The sequence below is a fragment of the Saccopteryx leptura genome, chromosome 3 (assembly GCF_036850995.1).
Source record: "Saccopteryx leptura isolate mSacLep1 chromosome 3, mSacLep1_pri_phased_curated, whole genome shotgun sequence".
NCBI classification, from domain to species: domain Eukaryota; kingdom Metazoa; phylum Chordata; class Mammalia; order Chiroptera; family Emballonuridae; genus Saccopteryx; species Saccopteryx leptura.
This window is the reverse complement of record NC_089505.1, coordinates 70486342-70511267: the sequence shown is the minus strand read 5'-3', so window position 1 is coordinate 70511267 and position 24926 is coordinate 70486342. Positions and strand designations below refer to the sequence as shown.

Here is a 24926-nt window from a genome sequence, read left to right as displayed (position 1 = left end):
TTTCTCAATCAGGACCTGGAATTACTAGCCGCTCTGGTTCACGGCAGCTGGTGATTCAGGAAAACAGACAGTGGGGCCTCCTTGGCCCCGTCAAACAGTAGGGGCAATGTCGAGGTTTCCTGTACACATTCTGATGCCAGCATTCCAAACATCACCCAGTTTTCTCGAGGAACCGCAGCCAGTGCAGGACTGGACCTCAGTTCCACTTCCTTATTCATATTAACTCCAGAGATGGCACCTCAGGCTATACCTACAGGAATTTTTGGACTGCTTCCTAGTAATACTAGGATAGGAAGCTCTTATTAGGAAGAAGCGGATTAACCATGAAAGGATTTTTTGTGCTTCCAGGAGTAATAGATTCTGATTATACTGAGGAGATTAAAGTCATGGCTCATACCCCGAGGAATATAGTTTATGTCTCCCCTGATAAGAAAATTGCTCAGTCCTCTTGCCTCTCACCAGACAGGGCCGCACCCTCCAGAAGGGGCCTTGAGGAGACCGCGAATTTGGCTCTTCTGATGCTGTTTATTGGATTCAAAAGGTAGGCCAAGCCCGCCCTGAAATGGAAATTTCCATACGGGGCACAGGTTTAGGGGACTTTTTGATACCAGCTTTCTCATGCAGCAATCACTGAGCTGCAAGGCAGAGGACAAAGCAAGTCCCCTCAGCAGACCTCTGGAGTCCTGCAGTGGAAGGACGAAGAAGGTCATTCTGGATACTTTCAACCATATGTGCTCCCTGGACTGTCTGTTAATCTGTGGGGCAGAGATGTTTTGAAGGGTGTGGGAGTTCTGCTTGTTAGTAGCAAGGAATTAGTCTGCACCCAGGTGCTTGATCAGTGGTTTCTGCCCATCAAAGGGTTGGGGAAAGAGCGGGAAGTTTGTGCCCCCAATTGAAGTAACACCTAACACCAGGAGATGTGGTTTAGGGTATCAAAATTTAACATAGGGGCCTTGATAACTCCTGCTACCCCAGTAATGCATTGTGCTGATCCAATTACTTGGAAATCAGATCATCCCGTTGGGTTGACCAATGGCCCCCCTCTCAGGAGAAACTTGAGGCAGCTGATCAGTTAGTACAAAAGCAGTTACAGCTTGGGCACAATGAGCCCTGTAATAGCTCCTGGAATGCACCTATATTTGTTATCAAGAAAAAGTTGGGCAAGTGGAGATTGCTGCAGGATTTGAGGGTGATAAAGGAAACTGGAGATTATGGGTCATTACAACCAGGACTGCCCTCTCCCACTGCTATTCCATGGGACTTTCATGTCATTGTTATTGATCTAAAAGATTGTTCATTTCCTTGAGCCCTCCTGATTGTGTTTTGCTTTCAGAGTTCCATCAGTTTTCAAGCCCCCATGGAACCATAACGGAAAGTCTTGCCACAGGGCATGGCCAGTAGTCCTACAGTGTCAAAAAATAGGTTGCCCAAGCCATCTTCCCAGTGTGGAGGCAACATCCTAAGGCTATGTAATTCACTATGTGGATGACATTCTTATTGCTCACCCAGATAAAGATGCGGTGTTGATTATTTTACAGCAACTTGAACACTCCTTAACAGAAGCAGGACTTTGCATAGCACCTGGAGAGATACAGCAGTCTTCACCTCAGGACAGCAAATTCGGCCCCAGAAGTTAGAAATCAGGACAGACTATCTACAGACATTAAATGACTTCCAGAAGCTATTGGGAGATATTAATTGGCTCAGGCCCTCCTTGAAACTGACAACAGGAGAACTGAAAGCGCTTTTTGATATTTTTAGAGGCCCCACAGAGCCAACTTCCACTTGGCTGTTTACAGCTGCAGGGTAGCAAACTGCAACTCCTAGAACAGGCTATACAAAAAGCACAAGTAAAATACATAAATCTTAAGGAACCAATTTCCTTAATTTGTCCTTCAAACTATACTCCTATGGGTTTATTATGGGAATCCTTGGTTTTGGAGACTACAAACTGATGGGGTCCTTATGGTTTAGATTTTTGGGGGATACAGGTGGGGGATGCAGTAATTTGACAGGGTCCTTGCTGCCCCTCTTCCCACCTCACTTGCCTGACTAAATGCTGAGGGCTAAGCTCTTCACAACCTCTGTTGAAGTTGGTAAAGGTAATTTACACGCCTTTCCGCACACCTCTGTGTTAGCTGTGATGCTGGATTGTTTCTGCTGTCCCATCCCCCATGTCCCTCGGAGAGAAGGGAGGCAGTTTTCTTTTTACCCTTTGTTTTGTGAAGTTAAGATATTCATGGTGGGGGTTTTCTGCACTGGGGAGAATTCTTGGTTTGTCTCAGAAATGTGACTTTGTATCTGAGCCCTCTTTGATTTGCAAAGGACTTTGCTTTACACTACATAATAATGCCTCTAGGGGTGCAGGCACTTTTGGTAGGCCATCAGCCACCATAAGACCTCCCTATTTCGTCCTTTTTCCTGATGTTTATTTTCTAATCCACCATTCCCACCTGAGACCTGCAAAATTACAAGTCACGAGTCATGCTGGTTCGCGACCCCTTGAGGCCAGTTGAATGCATTCATCTACCTACCACTCCTAAGGGTTTTATCTCCCTGTTTTGAGTTTGTCAAGTCTGTGATTGTCAATGGGTGTCGAGGTCTCCTGCAACTCATAGGTTCTGAACTTCAGGTTATAATTGTTCCCTTTTCCAAAGATCAACAACAGTGGTTGTGGGAAACATCTATGGATTGGCAGGTGGCACTTGCAGATTTTACAGGCCAGATTGATTCCCATTATCTTGCTGACAAATTAGTTCAATTCTCTTTGACTACTACATTTATTTTTCCAAAAACAATTGTAATCCAACCTATCCCTGGGGTGCCCACTGTATTTACTCATGGGTCTGGCTCAGGGGCGGCAGGCTTAGTGATTGATGGGTCAGTCCATACTGAAACCATCGCTCTGAAGTCAGCCCAGAGAGTAGAATTACATGCTATAACTGGCTTTTCAACATTCACCACATTCTTCTTTCAATCTATATACCAACAACCATAAGCAAATATATGCTTATGTTGTTTCCACTATAGAAACGGCTGTCCTGGGGCCTGACCTGTGGTGGCACAGTGGATAAAGTATCAACCTGGAATGCTGAGGCTGCTGGTTCAAAACCCTGGGCTTGCCTGGTCAAGGCACATATGGGAGTTGATGCTTCCTGCTCCTCCCCCTGTTCTCTCTCCTCTTTCTCTTTCCTCTCTAAAAATGAATAAATTAAAAAATTAAAATTAAAAAAAAAAAAAAGAAATGGCTGTCCTGGGAATGACTACAGATAAACTGTTTCAGCAGTTCCTCAATCTTCAAAGACTTATATGTCAGCATAAAGCTCCATGCTATATAGGACATACTCAAACTCACTGCTTCCTGGAGCCTTGGCACTAGGGAATGCCATTGCTGATAAGCCTACATAAAAGAAGATCGTGGGTGCTACTATTGTAGATCAGGCCGCTCAATCCCATGCCATCCATCGTCAAAATGCCTCCGCATTGCGAACAATTTAAGATTTCTCGAGAGGTGGCTCGGCAGATTGTTAAAACCTGCCCAACATGTCCTACTTTTCTGTCCCCTCATTTGGAGTGAACCCTCGTGGGCTCCCTCCCTGGGCAGCTTTGGCAAATGGCTGTTACTCATACTCCTTTCTTTGGTATAATCCTATGTCCATGTTACCATGGATATGTATTCAGGATTCATGGTAGCCTCTGCCAAAACAGGTGAGCCTCTAAACATGTTATAGCTCACTGTCTGTGCCTTCTCCATCTTAGGGCTCCCAAAATGATAAAAACCAACAACGCTCCTGCATATGTAGGAAAAGCTTTTGTTACATTGTCAAACTTTTGGAATTTACTGAAAACAAGTATTCCCTATAATCCACAGGGTCAGGGCATTGTGGAGCGTGCTCACCCCACACTTAAAGGTCAAATAGAAAAGATTATAAAGAGGGAGATATATTCATGGACTTGTGAAAATCTCTTTTATCATGCTCTTTCTACTTTAAATTTTTTGAATGCTGATGTACAGGGCCATTCAGTAGCTGAGAGAATTTGGAATCAAATAAGGAGGGCCTTCCCTGAAGTGCAATGGAAGGACCCTGCTCTCTTGTGGGGCCGAGGATATGTGTGTGTTTCCTACGTCTGCTAAGGCTCTTCGGTGGGTTCCTGAATGTTTGATAAGACACCATGAGTCAGGAGGAGAGACACCCTACAAGAGCAAATGTACAGTGTGTCTGTAAAGTCATGGTGCACTTTTGACCGGCCACAGGAAAGCAACAAAAGATGATAGAAATGTGAAATCTGCACCAAATAAAAGGAAAACTCTCCCAGTTTCATACCTATTCAGTGCAGTTCGATATGGGCTCACACACAGATATTTTAGGGCTCCTTAGGTAGCTATCCCATATAGCCTCTACAGACTCATCACTGACTGATGGCCTACCAGAACAGGGTTTCTCTACCAAACTGCTGGTTTCCTTCAACTGCTTATCCCACTGAGTGATGTTATTCCTATGTGGTGGCACTTCGTTATAAACGTGCCGATATTCACGTTGCACTTTGGTCACGGATTCGAATTTAGCGAGCCACAGAACACACTGAACTTATCTCTGTACTGTCCACATCTCGACTGGCATGGCCGTGGTCTGCTCCGCTGTATACACGGTGTTATGTCATCATCTGTGCATGCGCACATACTGCCACATTATCCTACAGACACTGGGAAGGTTTTCCTTTTACTTGGTGCAGATTTCACATTTCTATTGTCTTTTGTTGCTTTCCTGTGACTGGTCAAAAGTGCACCATGACTTTACAGGTACACTGTATATTCAGACTACAGCTAGTGCTAGACTTACAAAGTTCCATTCCACAGTTCTGACGTGTGCCTGTATTACATGCTTTTCATGTGTTCATTATGATGATAGAATTTTTATCCTTTATTTTGTCAATGTGGTGAATTACATTGAGTTTTGAATGGTAAGATATAAAAATTTTTTTTTCTATTGATTTGAGGGAGAGGAAGAAGTAGAGAGAGAGAGGGAGAGAAGCATCAATTTGGTGTTCCACTTTGTCCCTTTTAGTTTGCACTCATTGATCACTTGTACATGCCCTGAGTGGGTATCAAACCTGCGACCTCTGGCATGCTGAGTCAACACCTTATCCATTGAGCCACATGGGCAGGGCAGGATTTTTTTTTTAATTTTTATTTATTTATTTTTTACAGAGACAGAGTGAGTCAGAGAGAGGGATAGACAGGGACAGACAGACAGGAATGGAGAGAGATGAGAAGCATCAATCATTAGTTTTTCATTGCGCGTTGCAACACCTTAGTTGTTCATTGATTGCTTTCTCAAACGTGCCTTGACTGTGGGCCTTCAGCAGGCTGAGTAACCCCTTGCTCGAGCCAGCGACCTTGGGTTCAAGCTGGTGGGCTTTTGCTCAAACCAGATGAGCCCGCGCTCAAGCTGGCGACCTCAGGGTTTCGAACCTGGGTCCTCTGCATCCCAGTCCGATGCTCTATCCACTGTGCCACCGCTTGGTCAGGCAAGGGCAGGATATTTTTAATGAGCTTTGTTTCTTTAGTAACATGTAAGGCAAAACTAGTTTTACTAAACCTTTTGGATAGCTAACACATTGCAAAAATGATTGTAATGTTCTATGCCTTTTTTCCACATTATTGAAAAATCACTTGAAACAAGAATTTGCTGTCACAGGTATCATTGTTATTTAAGGATGTGTTTGTGGACTTCACCTTGAAGGAGTGGCAGCTCCTAGATCCTGCTCAGAAGAACCTGTACTGGGATATAATGTTGGAAAATTACAGCAATGTTGTGCCAGTCAGCAAGGACATTATTCTTGTATATCTCTTGGTAAATCCTGAGTCTATTGCCTTTTTTTTTTTTAATTGCTAGAATTTATAGGCCCTCCGAAGTGTTTAGTGCCGGGGTCCAGCCCTGGGGGGGATCCAGGGGTCCCACAGGAGGAGACTGCGCCGGCGAAATCGAGTGAGAGAGCCAAATTCTTTTCTTTCTCTTTATTCTCTAGTTAGCATTTACTGCCAGGCATCTCTCCCAAATGCTAGAACAGCTCCTTTTTTATACACACACACCAAGTTACAATTACATGGTATTAATCATTGCTTCTGTTTCACTATGTTTACATGTTTCCAGATAACAGTTAATTTATATCTATAAACTACAAATCAGGTGGCAAATCATTCAAAGTACAACTACAAAATAGTTTGAATAGCGATAACATCGGTAAAAGCTTTTAAAGGATTAGTACTAACTAATAACTCAACTTTACTGTTGTGAGTCAAGGGGCAGAGAGAGATTAACAGACAAAATCATTAGGGAGTAGCAAAGGACCACAGCTTGCTCAGGCAAATGGCCTTGAGTTTATGCAGTGTCCTAACTTTTCTCACAAGATAACAAAAGGCTTGCCCATTAAGAAATTGACATAACATTAAGAGTAACTTTTACTTAAAGATATATAGAGTGCACTCGCAAGATAGCTTAGTAGCAACATAATTTCAGAAGACATTAATTGCTATTGCTTCTATGGATGCCCCCCCATACCTCTCATTATCTGAAGAAAGAATTTTGGGAAAGTATATGAATCTCATGAGAGTGTCTTACTGAGAAAGCCCAGCAACTGCCTTCAGTCATAAAACAATTCTCTTAGCAAAACATTCTTTTCTTGCTGACTGCGTTCCCATCCCAGGCCACGCAACGGGCCATTCCATAACACCTTACCTAAGATTCTATTGTTTAGTCAAACTTTATTTATTTACTATATTCACACACTAGCTAAATTCTAACTATATTCTTCTTAGAGTGTTCCACTATCTGCAGATCAAATAAGCAAGAAGAAAGGAATGTTTCTCTACTCTATCACATGAAAAGGCTAGGGAGGAAAAATGATGAATTAAGTGAAGGATGAAAGGTGCTCTGCACAGCCACTGCCTTCTACCCATATACAAGTCACAATCTATTCTTTCTAACATGATTAATAAGAATAAATTCTTCTACAAACTTAACCCTTTATGAGGGATATCATAGCCAGCCTCTTATGTTTATGAGCCCAGTTCAAGGGGCTTACAGGCTTTTCTGTGGAACTTACACCTTCTGTCTCATTTCCAAAGAAATTCCTACGAATCTACAGGGAAAGCACGGTACTATTATCCCTGTGCCACAAATAATAGCACACACCCGGAAAAAGGGGGGATATAAGGCCAGATTAATTCAAAAAGTCAAAAGGGGGAAGTATCGTGCCTTTCCTTTGCGGTGACTTTGTCAACCCGCAGACATTGGTCTTCACTGCGGTGACTTTGTCAACCAGCAGCCATTGGTCTTCTCTGCTGTGACTTTGTCAATCAGCAGTTTTTGATCTTCTTCTGCTGTGACCTTGTCAGCCAGCAGTTGTGGGTCTTCTCCTGCTGTGACCTTGTCAGCCAGCAGTTGTGGGTCTTCTCCTGCTGTGACCTTGTCAGCCAGCAGTTGTGAGTCTTCTCCTGCTGTGACCTTGTCAGCCAGCAGTTGTGGGTCTTCTCCTGCTGTGACCTTGTCAGCTAGCAGTCGTTGATCGGCTCCCGACAGTTTAGTGTCTTTGAAGTTCAGATTTATAGATGATAGAATCTTTGTGTCTGCGTGAACCTGGATAGAGGACTGCTCTAACTGCCCAGAGGAAAATTATTTACTTTGCTGAGGCGCTACCTGTGATACAGATACTTCTTAGCTTCTTCAGGTTCTGAAGGCCAAGCTCTTGGGCCCACGTTTATCTCTATACAGACTGTTAGGCTTCTAGATTAGCAGCGGTCTCCCAGATGGAGCCAGAAGAGTCATGGATTGTAGAGAGAGAAATCTGCAGTGAGGGTGGTCTAGGACAGTGAGTGAATAAAAACCAGGCAGATGAGTAAAACTATAAGGAATTAGAAGCTTTGACTGGTTATTTTGAGAATTCTACTTATAAACTTTAAATCTGACACAGAACAGTTGACACAAGCTTCCTGAATGTCTTTAAGGGTTCCTCCACTACACCTTGCTCATGTCAGGACTGTCTGCTTGATATTTAGAAGAAGACTGGCCCCTTATGGCTGTATACTCTGTCTCAGATCTTTGGAATCTGAACTAGGAAGGACCTTGATTTTTTGGTTATCGTGACAGAGAAAGAGAGAGACAGTGAAAGTGACAGATAGGGGCAGACAGACAGGAAGGGAGAGAGATAAGAAGCATCAACTCTTTGTTGCAGCACCTTAGTTGTTCATTGATTGCTTTCTCATATGTGCCTTGACCGGGAGGCTGCGGCAGACTGAGTAACCCCTTACTCAAGCCAGCAACCTTGGGGTTTTGAACCTGGGTCCTCTGCGTCCCAGTCCGATGCTATATCCACTCAGGGCCTGAACCTTTTTAAAAAATATTTTAAATATTTTTATTTATTGATTTTAGTGAGAGAGACAGAGACAGGAACATCTGTGTATGTGCCCTGACATGGGATTGAGAGAGAAAAAGAGAGGGAGGGGGTGAAAGAGAGAGAGAGAGGGAGAGAAAGAGACAGGAATATCAATCTGTTCCTGTATGTGCCCTGACCAGGGATTGAACCGGCAACCTCTGGCTTCTGGATGACGCTCTAACCAACCGAGCTATTAGGCCAAAGCCTATGAACCTTCTTATAACCTTTTTGTTGAAATGTGTTTTTGATTTTCTTGGGTTAATGTCTAGGAGCTGAGGAACTTTCACAGTATATAGCCACTTGCCCATTTTAGAGTTAGAATTGACATCCATTACTATATAAATTTAAGGCACACAAGTATAATGGTTTGACTCACATATATTGTAAATGATTACCACAATAACTTAGCATCCATCATAGATAAAATAAAATAAAAATTCTTCTGGACCTAGCTGTTTGGCTCAGTGCTAGAGCATCAGCCTGGCATGTGGAAGTCCCAGGTTTGATTCTCAGGGCACACAGGAGAAGCAACCATCTGTTTCTCCACCCCTCCCCCCCCCTTATTTCTCTGTCTCTTCCCCTCCCACAACTGGTTCGAGCAAGTTGGCCCTGGATACTGAGGATGGCTCCATGGCTTCATCTCAGGTACTAGAAAAAGTTCGGTTGCTGAGCAGCAGAGCAGTGGCCCCAGATGGGCAGAGCATCACTTGGAAAGGGGCTTGCCAGGTAGACCCCTGTCGGGTTGCTTGTGGGAGTCTGTCTGCCTTCCTGCCTCTCACTTAATAAAAAGAAAAATTCTTCTTGTGTTGAGAATTCTTAGGATTTATTCTACTAATAACTCTCCTATGTATTTTACAGCAGTGTTAGCAATAGTCATCATGTTGTGCATTGTGTCCCCAGTACTTTTATCTCATAACTGGAATTTTTACCTTTTGACAACCTGCCTGAAATTCCCCCACCCCCTCTGGTAACCACAAATCTGATGTTTCTATGAGTTTGCTGTCTTGTTGGTTTTTAGGTTCCACATAGAAGTGAGGTCATACAGTACAGTATTTGTCTCTGATTTATTTCACTTAGCATATGCCCTGATCCATATTGCAAATGAATTTTTTAATGGTTGAATAGTAGAATATGGAGTTTATTTTTTTATATTTATTGTTTTGATTTTAGAGAGAGAGAGAGAGAAAGGGAGAGAGGGAGACAGAGACAGGAACACTGATCTGCTCCTGTATGTGCCCTGACCGGGGACTGAACCGGTAACCTCTGCATTTCGGGACGATGCTCAACTAACCAAGCTATCCCAGCAGGACTGTAGTTTCTCAGTCTGTCGCAACTACATACCGAGCTGACTTGCTGTGGTCACACTAGAGATCAAGATGGTATTCGGAGGTAGGGGAGCAGAGAGGTTGGGGATATGAAGGAAAAAGAGTTGTACAACAGAGTGTCCCAAGACTGCAAAACATTTATCATCATTATTTTTTTCGTCTAGTAGTAGGGTTGAGGAGAATTTACTGGAACATACTGGATGATGGATGAGCATATTCTGGATTTCTTGGAAGGTTATATATTCAGAAGGGCCGGGAAAACTCAGTGCAGAGAAACTGACAGGGAAGTAATAAGCAAGTTCTCCAGAGGCCCTTCCTCTTCCTTCGTTGCCTCTCAACTGCCAGCGACCACTAGGGGGAGTCTGTGTTCTGACTTGAGTTTTCATTAGCTTTTGGGGTGAATAAAGGAAGGTGAGCAGAGTGAAGGTCAGGTCACACCAGCGTTATTTAGCTTTTGCTGTCTTTCGATTCCTTTACACTAAAGAAGCCTCCTATCTTTTTTAGTGTAAAGCAGAAGGGAGGTGAGATTAATTGATTAAAAAATAATAGTAATCTTTTTTTGTGAAAGATAACAAATGTACATAAAAGCGAATAAAACATAAATGTAAAGTTTGTGCCATTCTTGTAAAATAAACACCTGTGTGCTCCCACACAGATCAATAAATAGAAACTTCACCAGAGCCCCAGAAGCCTGCCAGTCAACCACGTGTTCTTTTTAAATATTTGACAGATCAAATTTTTCTCCACATAGCTATGATCATAGCTGTATTAGCTCTTATTTGATAAAGGAAGAGGCCTTATAAAATAAAATAAAATACTTTCAATGCTTAATCACATGCCTGACCAAGCGGTGGCGCAGTAGATAAAGTGTTGGCCTGGGATGCTGAGGACCCAGGTTTGAAACGCAGAGGTCACTGGCTTGAGCATGGGCTCACCAGCTTAAGCTTGGGGTCATGGGCTTGAGTGTGGGGTCATAGACATGACCCCACGGTTACTGGCTTGAGTCCAAAGGTTGCTGGCTTGAAGCTCAAGGTTGTTTGAGTCCCCCAGTCAAGGCACATATGAGAAAGCGATCAATGAACAACTAAGAAGAATTGATGCTTCTCATCTCTCTCCCTTCCTGTCTCTCTGTTTGTCTGTCTCTCGCCAAAACAAAACACCCAAAATACCTAAAAAATTGCGCCCAAGCCAGATGAGCCCGCTCTCCGGCTGGCAACCTCGGGGTTTCAAACCTGGGTCCGCAGCGTCCCAGGGCAAAGCTCTATCCACCGCGCCACCACCTGGCCAGGCAAGATTTATTTTGCTAACTGAATCTCTGTCCACATTCCCCTTCCGATGGCTGCCTCACTAGCCCACGTGAAGAAGACTAGTTGTTCTTCGGTGTGTCCTATAAAGATGTATCTGTGTTTTCAAGATCTAATAGTCTTATTCTGTTCCCTTGAAGAGAACATTTATTCATCTAATAATCGGGAATGTTGTTACATATCACGGTTACTGGGGAGCTTTGTGAAGAAACAGATTCCTGTGTTTTGCACCAGACTGTCAGCCAGGTCCTTTCATGCTGCCATGACCAAACCCATATTATATATTTATTATTTTTAAATTTTTGCTTGCTTACAAACACTTTACTTTTAGTTTTTATTGAATTCATTGGGTTGACATTGGTTAACATCATTATATAGGTTGCAGGTGCCCAATTCTATGACACATGTCTGTACACCGTATTGTGTGTTCCCCCCAGGTCAAGTCTTAGTCTATCACCATTTATCCCCTAATACCCTCCCCCACCACCTCTGGCAATCACCCCAGTATTGTCTGTGTGTGTGAAGTTTATTTCTTTTTTGTCCTTTCTTGCTTTTCTGTTCTATCCCTCCACCGCCCTCACCCAACCTCCCTCCTTCCCAGCAGCTGTCCGCCTGCTCTCTGTGTATGAGTCTGTCTCTGTTTTGCTTGTTGATTCATTTTGTTCATTAGATTTCACATCTGAGTGAAATCATATGGTATTTATCTTTCTCTGACTGGCTTATTTCATTTAGCATAATACTCGCTAGGTCCATTCATGCTGTCACAAAAGGTAAGATTTCCTTTTTTTGTGGCCGAGTAGTATTCCATCATGTAAATGTACCACAGCTTTTTTATCCACTCATCTACTGATGGACACTTGGACTGCTTCTAAGTCTTGGCCATTGTAAATAATGCTGCAGTGAACATAGGAATGCATATAATCTTTAGAATATTTTGGGTTTCTCCGGATATATTCCCAGAAGTGGAATTGCTGGGCCATAAGACAGTTCCATTTTTAATTTTTTGAGGTAACTCCATACTGTTTTCCACAGCTTCTGCACCAACCTGCATCCCCACCAACAGTGCACAAGGGTTTCCTTTTCTCCACACCCTTACCAACACTTGTTTGTTGATTTACTGATGATAGCCATTCTGGCAGGTGTGAGGTGATACCTAATTGTGGTTTTAATTTACATTTCCCTGACAAATAATGGTTCTGAGCATCTTTTCATATGTCTGTTGACCATGTTCGTGTCCTCTTTGGAGAAGTGTCTATTCAGGTCCTTTGCCCTTTTTTAAATTGATTTGTTTGTGAGGTTTTATTTTTGTTTATTTTTTTGGTTTTGAGTTTTAAAAAGTTCATATATATATATATATATATATATATATATATATATATATATAGTATTTTTCTGAAGTGTGAAGCAGGGAGGCAGAGAGACAGACCCCCACATGTACCCAACTGGGATCCACCTGGCATGCCCACTAGGTGGCAATGCTCTGCCCATCTGGGGCATCGCTCCGTTGCAACCAGAGCCATTCTAGCGCCTGAGGCAGAGGCCATGGAGCCATCCTCAGTGCCCAGGCCAACTTTGCTCCAATGGAGCCTTGGCTGCAGGACAGGAAGAGAGAGACAGAGAGAAAGTAGAGGGGGAAGGGTGGAGAAGCAGATGGGAACTTCTCTGTGTACCCTGATCAGGAATCAAACCCAGGACTTCCGCACACCGGGCTGACGCTCTACCACTGAGCCAAATGGCCAAGGCCTATATATTTTTTATATTAACCCCGTATCAGATATATCATCGACAAACCTAACTTATATTTTAAAAATAGTCCCCAACAAACCTGATGGAGCAGCATCAGTTGTAGATCAACATCTGGGAAACAGGTACCCAGGTGGTGTTTGGAGCTGGGAGAGGCATTAGAGGGGAATGTGAGGAAAAAGCACCGCTGGCCAATCCTCAGCATCCCAGGATTAGGAAACATTTACACAGAGTTTCTTTATCTAGCAGCAGTGGTAACTCTTTGGGTGGGATGAGATGACAGGAGAGGCCTCCAGATTCTCTGGTCTCTGGAATGTGCATTCTGGGATGAGGGGGACTTTCAGAAGAAGGAGGTTCCTGTTCAGAGGCGCATAGAAATCCCTCTGGGGCGGCTCACAGGGAAACTGAGCACGTGGTCCTAGAGGTCTCCACCTCCCCACCCCCTGCCCGTTAAGGTCAGGGAGCAGAGGCTGTGGCACGACCTCCATGTCTTTGCTTTGTGTTTTAGCCACAACGTGGAGCTCCGTTTCCGATGAGCTTTTCGTTAGCCCTTGAGACACCAAAGCCAGTCACGCTAGGAACGTCCGCGGCTGCTGCCTTGACCTTTCAGCTCCCTGTCCTAGTGAAAGCGCATTTAGAGCTGCGTGTCTACATGAATGGGTCACCCTACTTCAAGCAGCTTGAGTCCATAAGCTATGAAGCTCTTCTGGTATTAAGGAAAAAGAGTTGAGTTTGGTGAGATGATGATGATGATGATTATTATTATTAATTTTAAGATGTGGAATATAACAAACTCAAGGGGTAAAGGGAAAAACATGAGCACCAGTTCATTTTTGTAAAAGAAATACCCGTGGAACCCCTGCAAGTCAAGACAAAGATCACTGTCTGCACTCTGGAAGCCCTCAGTCACAACACGCTTTTCCTGATCGCTTTTCTTCTTTCCTTCCACCTGTATCCACTGTCTTGACTATTGTGGTAACCGGTCCACCACTTCTCTTTATAGTTCTACTGAGGTAGTAGGTATACCTAAGCTGTAGAGTTTAATTTAAAAATTTATAGAGTTATGCTGTATATACTCCACTGTCTTATTTTCTCGTGATACTATCTGAGATTCATCTATGTAGATGTCGTTTTTAAAAAATTGTTTGCTGAATAGTAGTTTACTATGAGAATACCCTAAAACATTCATTCTGTTGTGGAGGCACTTTTAGGTTATTTAGTTCAGTTCTACTATGAAGAATTCTGCAAGGAACCCTTGTAAAAACAGATAGTGCTGAACAGGAGTACCTATTACTGAGACTGTGTGGGGTGCTGGGTATAGGAGAGTCTATTTTAAAAAGGCTTAAATGAAACTTCAATGATGCACAATGTAAATACTATAAAGAATTAGGAGTATCATTAATTATAAATATTTTGCCAATTTTATTTTATTTTTCTAGCCTTCTACTCTGGAATACTTTAAAAGAAGTTTCAATTCTGCCTGGCCTGTGGTGGCAGAGTGGATAAAGAGTCGGCCTGGAATGCTGAGGTCGCCAGTTTGAAACCCCAGGCTTGCCTGGTCAAGGCACATATGGGAGTTGATGCTTCCTGCTCCTCCCCATCTTCTCTCTCTCTCTGTATCTCTGTCTCTCCTCTCTGAAATGAATAAATAAAATAAAATAAAAATATTGCATTTAATTAAAAAAAGAAGTTTCAATTCTATTATATACTACTTTATCTCAAAATAGATATCTTTAAAAATAATAGACATGTTACCACTATCAGCCAATGAATACAATATACAGATAATGTTTTATAGATTTGTACTCCAGAAACCTATATAATTTTATTAACTAATACCACCCCTATAAGTTAAAAAATAATAGACATATTACCACTATCACCCAATGAAACTAACTAGTTTTTAAATTGGGTTGATATTTTTAATGTTTATTTTGTAGATTTTAGAGAGAGAGGAAGGGAGAAAGGGAGAGAGAGACAAGAACATTGACCTGATCCTGTATGTGCCCTGACTGGGGATCGAACTGGCAATCTCTGTGCTCTAACCCAGTGATCCCCAACCCCTGGGCCACAGACCAGTGCTGGTCCCTGGGCCATTTGGTACCAGTCCACAGAGAAAGAATAAATAGCTTACATTATTTCCATTTTATTTATATTTAAGTCTGAACGATGTTTTATTTATTTTTATTTATTTATTTATTTGGTATTTTTCTGAAGCTGGAAACTGGGAGAAACAGTCAGACAGACTCCCGCATGCGCCTGACCAGGATCTACCCGGCACACCTGCCAGGGGGCGACACTCTGCCCACCAGGGGGCGATGCTCTGCCCCTCCAGGGTGTCTCTCTGTCGCGACCAGAGCCACTCTAGCGCCTGGGGCAGTGGCCAAGGAGCCATCCCCAGCGCCCGGGCCATCTTTGCTCCAATGGAGCCTTGGCTGCGGGAGGGGAAGAGAGAGACAGAGAGGAAGGAGAGGGGGAGGGGTGGAGAAGCAGATGGGCGCTTCTCCTGTGTGCCCTGGCCGGGAATCGAACCCGGGACCTCTGCACGCCAGGCCGACGCTCTACCACTGAGCCAACTGGCCAGGGCCCGATGTCTTATTTTTAAAAAATGACCAGATTCCCTCTGTTACATCCGTCTAAGACTCACTCTTGACGTTTGTCTTGGTCACGTGATACATTTATCCGTCCCACCCTAAAGGCCGGTCCGTGAAAATATTTTCTGACATTAAACTGGTCCGTGGCCCAAAAAAGGTTGGGGACCACTGTTCTAACCAACTGAGCTATCAGGCCAGGGCCCAATTGGACTGATTTTTTTTTTCTGGCTAGGTTTTCATATATGCCGGGGTCTTGCCCCAGAATGGATCTAGGGGTCCCACAGGAATGGATGGCGTCGGCAGGAAATGAATGAGAGAGCCAAATTCTTTTTAGCTCATCTGCTAGGCATCTCTGCCGATGGATAGTATAGCTTTATTTTTATACACTAAGTTACAATCACATAGTATGCAGAATACATTGATTAGTAATTGTTTTTGCTTCAATATAGGCAAATATTCTAGGAACAGGTTAGTACATTTCTACAAGCTATAAATCAGGTGGTAAGCCATTCTAAGTACAGTTATACAGTAACTTGAGCAGCAACAACAATATTGGCACAAGCTTCTAAAAGGTCAGTATTGATTAATAACTCTACCTCACCTAATGGCCTATTGTCTAGTAAAATTGTATTTGTCTACTATATTTATATACTAGTTAAGTTCTAACTTTATTTTTCTCAGTGTTCTACTACCTGAAGGTCAGGTATGTAAGAGGAATGGAAAGTTTTTCTATTCTTCTATTATATGAAAAAAGCTAGGGAGGTAAAGTAATGAATTAGGTGAAGGCTGAAAAGTGTCTTTGTGTTTAGCTACTGTTTCCTACCTATTCATAAGTCACAATCTATTTTTTCCTAATATGATTTATTGGAGGGAGTTTTCCCATAGACTTAGCCCCTTTTGGGGGATATCATAGCCAGCCTCCAATGTCTATGGGCCTAGGCAAGGGGGTGTATAGGCTTTTCTGTGGAATTTACACCTTCTGTCTCATTTCCAGAAAAATTACTGTGAATCTGCAGGGAAAGCATGGTGCTATTATCTCTGTGTCATAAATGATAGCACACACACCCAGAAAAAAAGGGGGAAAGAAAAATTCAAATAAATCCAAGAAATTAGGGGGAAAGTGCCATTGTGCCTCTTCTTCATTGCTGTGGCTGTGTCAGCCAGCAAGCCTTTTCTTCTTTGCTGTGACTGTGTCAGCCAGCAAGCCTTTTCTTCTTTGCTGTGACTGTGTCAAGCAACAGCTGTTAATCGGCTCCCGACACATATGTATATACCAAGAAAAGTTTTTTTTAAGAGAGATAGAGCAATGGCTCTAGAGCCCTAGCAGTAAATACATGCAAGAAAATCAACTACTTTTAATTTTAATTTATTGTCTTTTATCCACAGGTAAGCCCACATGTATTTAAAGGAACATGTCTGTAGTTATGCATAGTAGCATTGCTGGTAACAGCAAAAGATCAGAAACTATTTACAATGGATATTAGCCAAAGGCTAGAGAAATGATTAGAGTAATATAAATGCTCATTAATGTGTGACTGGTTAAATAAATTTTATCACATCAGTGGAATACAATGGAAGCTTTAAAAACAATGAGAGAGCTCTTTATGTACTGATGTGATACAACTGTTGTGTCTTATTGCTTTGAATTTATATCTAGCTGAAAGGATGGCCAAAGAAAGAATTGTTTTAGGTGTGTAAATTTGCACAAAGTTTGGTAAGGTAAGAGGGTGGCAAATATTGAGCAGGAAGCTTCACGTCTCTGCCACAACCTACTTCTTGGTCTACTCAACATCCCTGTATACTCTTCTCCTCAAATAAAAGTTGTCCTATCCTTCCCCAGGGGACAGCCCAAAGTTGTATTTTGGAGTTTTAGACTCAGGTCTAGAAGTGTTTCTTTGTGGTAAATATTTCATAAACTTAAAAGAATCCTCAGCTTCCAAATTCCCAATATCCAGTGGAGCAATAGGAATGAAACATCTACAATAGAGATTTCCAATGAAGCATGGAATTGTATTGAAATGAAATAAAATCAGAGGGCAGGAATAGTAAGAATTCCCTGCCTGGCAGTGGAGGAGGTTTCTTTTTATTTCCTTTCATTCTTTTTTTTTTCTTCTTTTAAGCAAAGGAGCAAGAGAGACAGGTACAGACAGGGAGAGAGATGAGAAGCATCAACTCATAGCTGCGGCACCTTAATTATTTATTGATTGCTTCCTCATATGTGTCTTAATGGGAGGAGGGGCTCCAGTTGAGCCAGTAACCCCTTGCTCAAACCAGCGACCTTGGGCTTCAAGTCAGTAACCTTTGGGCTCATGCCAGCGACCATGGGGTCATGTCTATGATCCCATGCTGAAGCCAGCGACCCTGTGCTCAAGCTGGTGAGCCTCCACTCAAGCAGGCAATCTCAGAGTTTCAATCCTGGGTCCTCAGAATCCCAGGTTGACACTCTATCCACTGCACCACCAAATGGTCAGGTATGGAGGGTTTTTTTTTCTTTTTTTTACAGGGAGAGAGAGAGAGAGAGAGAGAGTGAGAGTCAGATAGAGGGATAGATAGGGACAGACAGACAGGAATGGAGAGAGATGAGAAGCATCAATCATTAGTTTTTCATTGCGACACCTTAGTTGTTCATTGATTGCTCTCTCATATGTGCCTTGACCGCGGGCCTTCAGCAGACCGAGTAACCCCTTGCTCGAGCCAGCGACCTTGGGTCCAAGCTGGTGAGCTTTGCTCAAGCCAGATGAGCCCGCGCTTAAGCTGGCAACCTTGGGGTCTCAAACCTGGGTCCTTCCTCATCCCAGTCCGATGCTCTATCCACTGTGCCACCGCCTGGTCAGGCTGGAGGCGGTTTCTTAATCAGCCACTTTGAAGTACTGGTTCTCTTATCCAGAGTGTATATATCCTTTTCGGCTGCTGGCTTTGCCTTCTTGCATTTCTTGTTTCCTTTTTTTTTCTGTGACTACACCTTACTTATGTGGGCATTGGAGAGTGTATATTTCTTGGGCAATTAAAAGCATTTCTAGGAGTCCAGAATGTAAGTGAAATGGATACACTGCTCTGCATTGGAAATGCAAAAACTTTAGTGGTGACATAAAGGAAAGGGAAAGGCTGATTGAGCAAAGCAGTAGGTGAGTGAGAGATTTTTAAAAAAATGTTTATTTTAGAGAGGAAGGAAGGGGGAGAGAGAGAGAGACAGGAACATCGATCTGCTCCTGTATGTGCCCTGACTGGGGATCGAATCTGCAACTTCTGTGCTTCAGGACGATGCTCTAATCAAATGAGCTGCCAGCACAAGTGAAGGATTTTGAAAAAAATTAAATTTATTAAGGTAACAGGTTAACAACATAGGAGTTTCAGGTATACAAATTGTATAATACATCATATGTATTATATATTGCATTGTGTGCCCCCCACCACCACCCAAAGTCTAGTCTCCTGGATGAAGCATTCTTTTATTTTTTGTGACAGGGACAGAAGGAGAGAGGGACAGATTGGGACAGACAGGAACAAAGAGAGATGAGAAGCATCAATTCTTTGTTGTGGCACCTTAGTTGTTCATTGATTGCTTTCTCATATGTGCCTTGACAGGGGTGGAGGGGAGCTACAGCAGAGCGAGTGACTCCTTGCTCAAGCCAGTGACCTCAGGGTTTTGAAACTGGGTCCTCTGCGTCTTAATCCAACGCTCTATCCACTGTGCCACTGCCTGATCAGGATGAAGGATTTTTTGATAACAAGACTACTTAACATGAGTCAGGGAAACATGTTACATGATAAAGGACAATCTGTGAGTGATTATTTGCAGAAAACAAGAAAAAACTCTTGAGTACTATATTGTGGATTTATTTATTTCAAAACACTCATCAGGCAACAGCCAGAGGACATTATTTGATATAGAAAGTAAAAATCTGAGGTGTTTGCTTGAATTGTGGTAGCGCAGTGGACGAACTGATGACCTGGAATGATGAGGTCGCTGGTTCAAAACCTCAGGCTTGCCCAGTCAAGGCACATACAGGAAGCAACTACTATGAGTTGATGCTTCCCACTTCTCTCCCCTCTTTCTCTTTCTGTCTCTCTCCTCTCTTAAAAATAAATAAAATCTAAAAAAAAAAAAAATCTGAGGTGTTCATAAAAATGTAAACCACATGAGATTTTGTAAAAATTGTGGGCATGGTATGAGAGTTCACTGGATATGGATCACTTGATGATATGAGAGTCAGAGACTATTTTATTTGGACAGAAAAGATTCTCACTTGACACCTGTGTGCTACTATGATCATTGATTCATTAATTCAATAGCTACTTACTGAGTGTCGATCATAGTTGAGCACTCTTTTACACTTGGGGTATTGGGATTCATTAGAGAACAGTACCGACCAAATCCCTGCCCTCAGCTTGCATTCTCATTATGTAAAGGAAGCCATACCAAGTACTGTAAATAGTTATTATACTGTTTTATGCCAATAAATTTGACAGTTTGTAGAAATGGCTAAATTTCTTGAAAGGCACAATTTATCAAAACGGACATAAATAAAAAAATCTGAAGATTCTAATAACTATTAAAGGAATAGAACCTGTTATTAAAAGCCTTCCCATAAAGAAAATCCAAGAGCCAATAGGCTTCACTAGGGAATTTCTCTAAGTATTTATAAAAGATATAACACCATTCCCTGGCTGGATAGTTTCGTCTGTTAGAGCGCTGGCCCGAAGCACAGCGGTTGCCAATTTTATCCCTCGTCAGGGCACATACAGGAATGGATTGATGTTTCTCTCTCTTCCTCTCTGGCTAAAATCAATAAGTAAAAAAATCAAAAGAAAAAATATATACAACACCAGAGAATAGAATCAGGAGAATCACTTCCCAGCTTTTTTTAGGCTGCCATTATAGGTTTGATGACATGGACATAGAGGCAAGTAAAAGAACAGACCCATCTTTACATAAACATACATGCAGGAATTCCCAACCAATCTATTGAGATTAATTAAAAATACATCATGACCAAGTGTGGTTTATTCTAGGAATACAAGAGTAGTTTACCAGTCAAAAATGAATATGATTTGTAATCATTTAAACAAGAGGATAAATATACTGCTCACAAAAATTAGGGGATATTTCAAAAATGAATACGAAGTGATAAAATATCCCCTAATTTTTGTGAGCAGTGTTTAATAAAACCATCTCAGTATGATCAGAAATACATGTCATACAATGTAATAGCTACTCATAATTTAAAGAGGGAAAAACTTAGTAAGCTGGGAATAGAAAAAATACCTTCTGTAGCCTGATTAAAAAAAAAAGCGCTTACAAAAAAGCTACCACAAATATCTTAACTAAACGGCAAAAAGCCAAAGTTTCCCCCCTAATATACACTCTCATCTGACCTTACCGATCCCCCTTCACTCTTTTTCTTCTCTTCCCTTGTACCCCCTCCCTCCACCCACCACTTACACCAAGGTTTAGGTTGAGGTGCCCAAACCAGAAATGACCCTAACATACCTTTATGTCCATTTCCCCCACCATTCAGGGGCACCAAAGTCGTGTTCCTGATGAGTGGCTCAGTATGACTCCAGGTAAGATGAGGCTCAAACCAGGAGCAGGGGAGGGGCAGGAAGAGCTTGAAAACGTCCCCTGGCGCCCTCGCATTGCCTGTCAGTCGGCCTCCATAGAAGCTGAAGCTGATTTGGTTGTTGTGTTGCTGGTTGAGGCTGAGTCCTCGGTCAGGGCCCTCTCCAGGCTGGCAGGCAGGGCGTTGATCAGTCTGTTGCAGAAGTCTTGGCCCAAAGACGGAGATCATCGGATTGAGGCAGCTGTTGAAGTAGGCCAGGGAGCTCACCGGCAGTATCGGGAGAATAAGGATTCTGTGCTTATGCCCCAACAGGATCTCTCTGACCCACACCGTTACCAGAAGGGCAATCAGCTGAAAGAGGAACCAACAAACAAACAAGGAGGCCACTACGGCAATGAGGACCTCTAATGGACGGCTAGAATCAATCATATCTTTTCTACTGATCTTGGCAGCTACGAGCCTGTAGCTAGCAGATAGCGACGATGGACATGGGCGCAGAGAAGCCAATGATAAACTGGATGATCCCTCAGGTCGTCTGCACGATGATGGCCATTTCTGTCCTCTCTTCAGTGGTGTTAGCCCAGGATTTAAAGTCAAAAGTACACTGCACGTTCCCTTCAGAATCCCTTACTAAAGTCATGAACAGGATAATTTGCGAGGTTAGAACTAGTGCAAGAATCCAGGGCACAAGAATCAACTTTGTAGCCAGGCTGACAGTGCGGTGGTTCTGGGCCCAGACGGGATGCAGGACACAAATGCAGCGGTCCAGGGCAATGAAAGCAATGAAGAAGACACTGCCAAACAAGTTGATGTCCACCACAATGAAAATTAACTTGCAGAGGAACCAGCCAAAAGGCCATTGTTGGTTCACGGCCATTGAGACCATGAGGAATGGCAGAGTGGCAATAAAAGAGAGGTCGGCTTGGGCCAGGTTCAGGTAGCACAAGGTGGTCACTGTGCATGCCATCTGGAACCCAGCCACCCAGATCACAAGCCCGTTGCCGAGGACGCCGAGGACACAGGTGGTCCCTTGGATGGCCAGTGAGGTGATATTCAGAGCAGTGAACACGGGAGGCTCAGGGAGCATCTCAACAGATCCATTTAGAGAGCTGGAGAAGTTGGTTTCCATCTTGCCCACATCTGAAACATTTCAGTAACAGGAAATTGGCCAACTGTGAAACCATCTTACAAGCATTGCTACTCAGGCCAACCTCAACTTCTACTAGAGCTTCCTCTGCAAACAGGATACCCACTCGACTGAACCTATACATTTGACAGACTCTTGGCTGTTCCTTCGGGAAAGGACAGTTCTTCACATTCCCACGAGTATTAATATGCATTCTACCTATTTGGCTGATCACTTAACCAAGGATGCTACAAGTCTCCTGTCCACCTTCAGAATCCTGAGCTGAGCATGTATAAACAACAGAAAACTGACGGGAGGCATCTTCAGTGCAGTGAGGGAAGCACTAGACTCACAGTCAGTGGGGTCACAGCTTCCACCCACGACACAGTGCATGGACGCTGGCAGGCTCTGCAGCCTCTGCCAGCCCCAGGTCCTCCCAGACTCCCCTCCCCCAGACCCTGCCCCTTCCCTCTGTGGGAAACCTTGACCTATCGTGTTGTTCCTCTCACCACAACTCCTCTCATGGCTCTTGAAGATTGCATGGGTGAATATATTGTTAGGCTTAGAATGTGGTTTGGATTTGTACAATAGTTGAAGAGGGTCCCAAGTAGTTGCTGATAATATGTGTTACATCCCAAGAGACAGACCACAGCAAACCCAAAGTGAATTTTTTAAGTTTTATTGCAAACCTGCGCAGGGACTGCAGGCAACCCACGCAAGGGAACACTACAGTCCCGAGCTTCTAAAATGGCTCCTTTGTATAGGGTGGCTATCTAGGCTGAGCAAGCAAGCAGCGTTTACAAGGGCGGGAGAGGTGCGATTAGCTGACCTTGTTCTTGGCTAAGTCTTTAGGGTAGGGCTTCCTTGATCTGGGTACATAGAGTTCAGTAGAAAATATTGCTACATTTCTAACAGTTGTTTATCTTTTTTCCTCCAGCCCTGTACTGGATGTACTCAGTTTTCATGGCTGGTGGCCTGCACCGCTTGTCCTAAGATGTCACAATATGTAGCAATGTGTGACATCCTGGGATTCTGTGCTCGAGGAGGTGGGCAAAGGGGGCCCTTCTCTACATTCAACCCTCTGTTTTTCATTGTGTCTGTTTGCTATGGAGCTTCTTTTCATTTGGGATGCCAAGAGTTTTTCATCCATTGTGTAGCTTTAGTGTCTGCAGCAAAAAGAATATCAGATTACCAGATTTATATAGTTTATATCTGTGGGGGTCTTATTAGAGACCATGCATTACACTAAGTGCAGATCTAGTTACATAGATAGGGATCCAGTCGGACCTACACACAATGCCATGTGCATTGTTTCCAGTTTTTCTAAGAATAAATTGATATTCCAAGTACAGTAATTGTTAAGTCCTGCCGAAGTCACATAGGAGGTAACTTGTAGAGGGAGGACTTCACCCCAGCTTGATCTGACTTCTGAGTCCTTCCTCCACCACAGAACTGTGACAGACATTGCTGGATTTCCACCCAACCTCCATTCCTCCATTCCAACCACACTCAATTTTGTGTAGTTACTCACTCTCCAGTGAAGATGTTCCTCACCATCTTTGGAGCCAAATCCCGATTAGTCTCACTGGCAGCTAGAATTTGCTTTGTACAGGAGTGTTTTAGCCTGGGGTACAGGACTGAATTCTCAAAATTACATTAGAAGATATCCTGGGGAGCTTCTGGGATGCATTTCCTCACTCTTAAAATGAGAATCTGGCCCCGGCTGATTGGCTCAGTGGTAGAGCATTGGCCTGGCATGTGATTGTCCTGGGTTTGATTCCCAGTCAGGGCACACAGGAGAAGCACCCATCTACTTCTCCACCCCTCTCCCTCTCACTTCTCTCTCTCTTCTGCGGTCTGGAGCGAGTTGGCTCCAGGCGATGGTTCCATGGCCTCTGTCAGGCGCTAAGAGCTTGGTTGCTGAGCAATGGAGCAACATCCCAGATGGGGAAAGCATCGTTCCCTAGAGGTTAGGTGGATCCTGGTCGGGGTGCATGTGAGAGTCTGTCTCTCTGCCTCCCCTCCCCTCATTGAATTTAAAAAAAAGGTGAGAACCCACAAAAATGTAGTGTCTGCCTGTGGACCAGGTCACACCTACAACTATTGCCTCTAGATTCAACCCGATGTCTGTGCGACTCACTTCTCCACTCCACTTGGCCAGACTTCCTCACAGTGTGGACTGTGAGCTTTATCGGAAACATCAGGGCGGCTGTGAAAAGGCACGCTCACAAACCCACCTTAGCATCTCTTTGCGTAAAATCTGGGGTAACTTGCTACGGCCTGCTTCAACATTTGAGAATCATCTTAACCTCGGCCATTCGCCTCCAGCAGAGAAACAGCAGTTTTTGAGCACTTTGTACATTTAATGCTTATAATAACATTGCAAGACTTCCATTACGGCCCCTCTTTGAGCAAGGGAAGCCATGGCCCAGGGGTTCCAGCATTTTAGTCACCATCGAAAGCATAGCCAGTCAGTGGACACAGCAAACTCTGAAACCAGATTGAACCGATCCCAGAGCCAATGCCTTTGCCATTGTAAACACTGCCTTTCAAGGATCCCCCCAAATTACTTGGAGATGATCTGACCCTAGCAGGACAGTTTGCCTCATTCTTTCCCTTTTTAGTCTCTCTTCTTCCTGTCTTCACTAGTCCCTTCCACCCAGTCTCCTATGGGATATTGTGTAACAAAGTGCAGGGATTCTCAGTCCTGGCCTCATTGACGTTTGGGTGGAGAATTTTTTGTTGTGGGGGACTGTCCTGTACATTGTAGGAAGTTTAGCAGTACCGCTGTTCTTCATCTGCTAGATGCCATTACCAAGTCTCCACAGACTTTTCAC

The 24926-nt window shown here is 43.4% G+C and overlaps 1 protein-coding gene across 1 annotated transcript; it reads right to left on the bottom strand.

Annotated features, from left to right (window-relative positions):
- Positions 1-21046: 21046 nt before the first annotated feature.
- LOC136398208 (N-formyl peptide receptor 2-like) lies at positions 21047-22092 on the bottom strand. Its single transcript, XM_066372579.1, is given in 3 exon segments — positions 21047-21179; positions 21181-21431; positions 21433-22092. Coding segments are annotated over 3 exon segments (1044 nt in total).
- Between the last annotated feature and the right edge of the window lie 2834 nt (positions 22093-24926).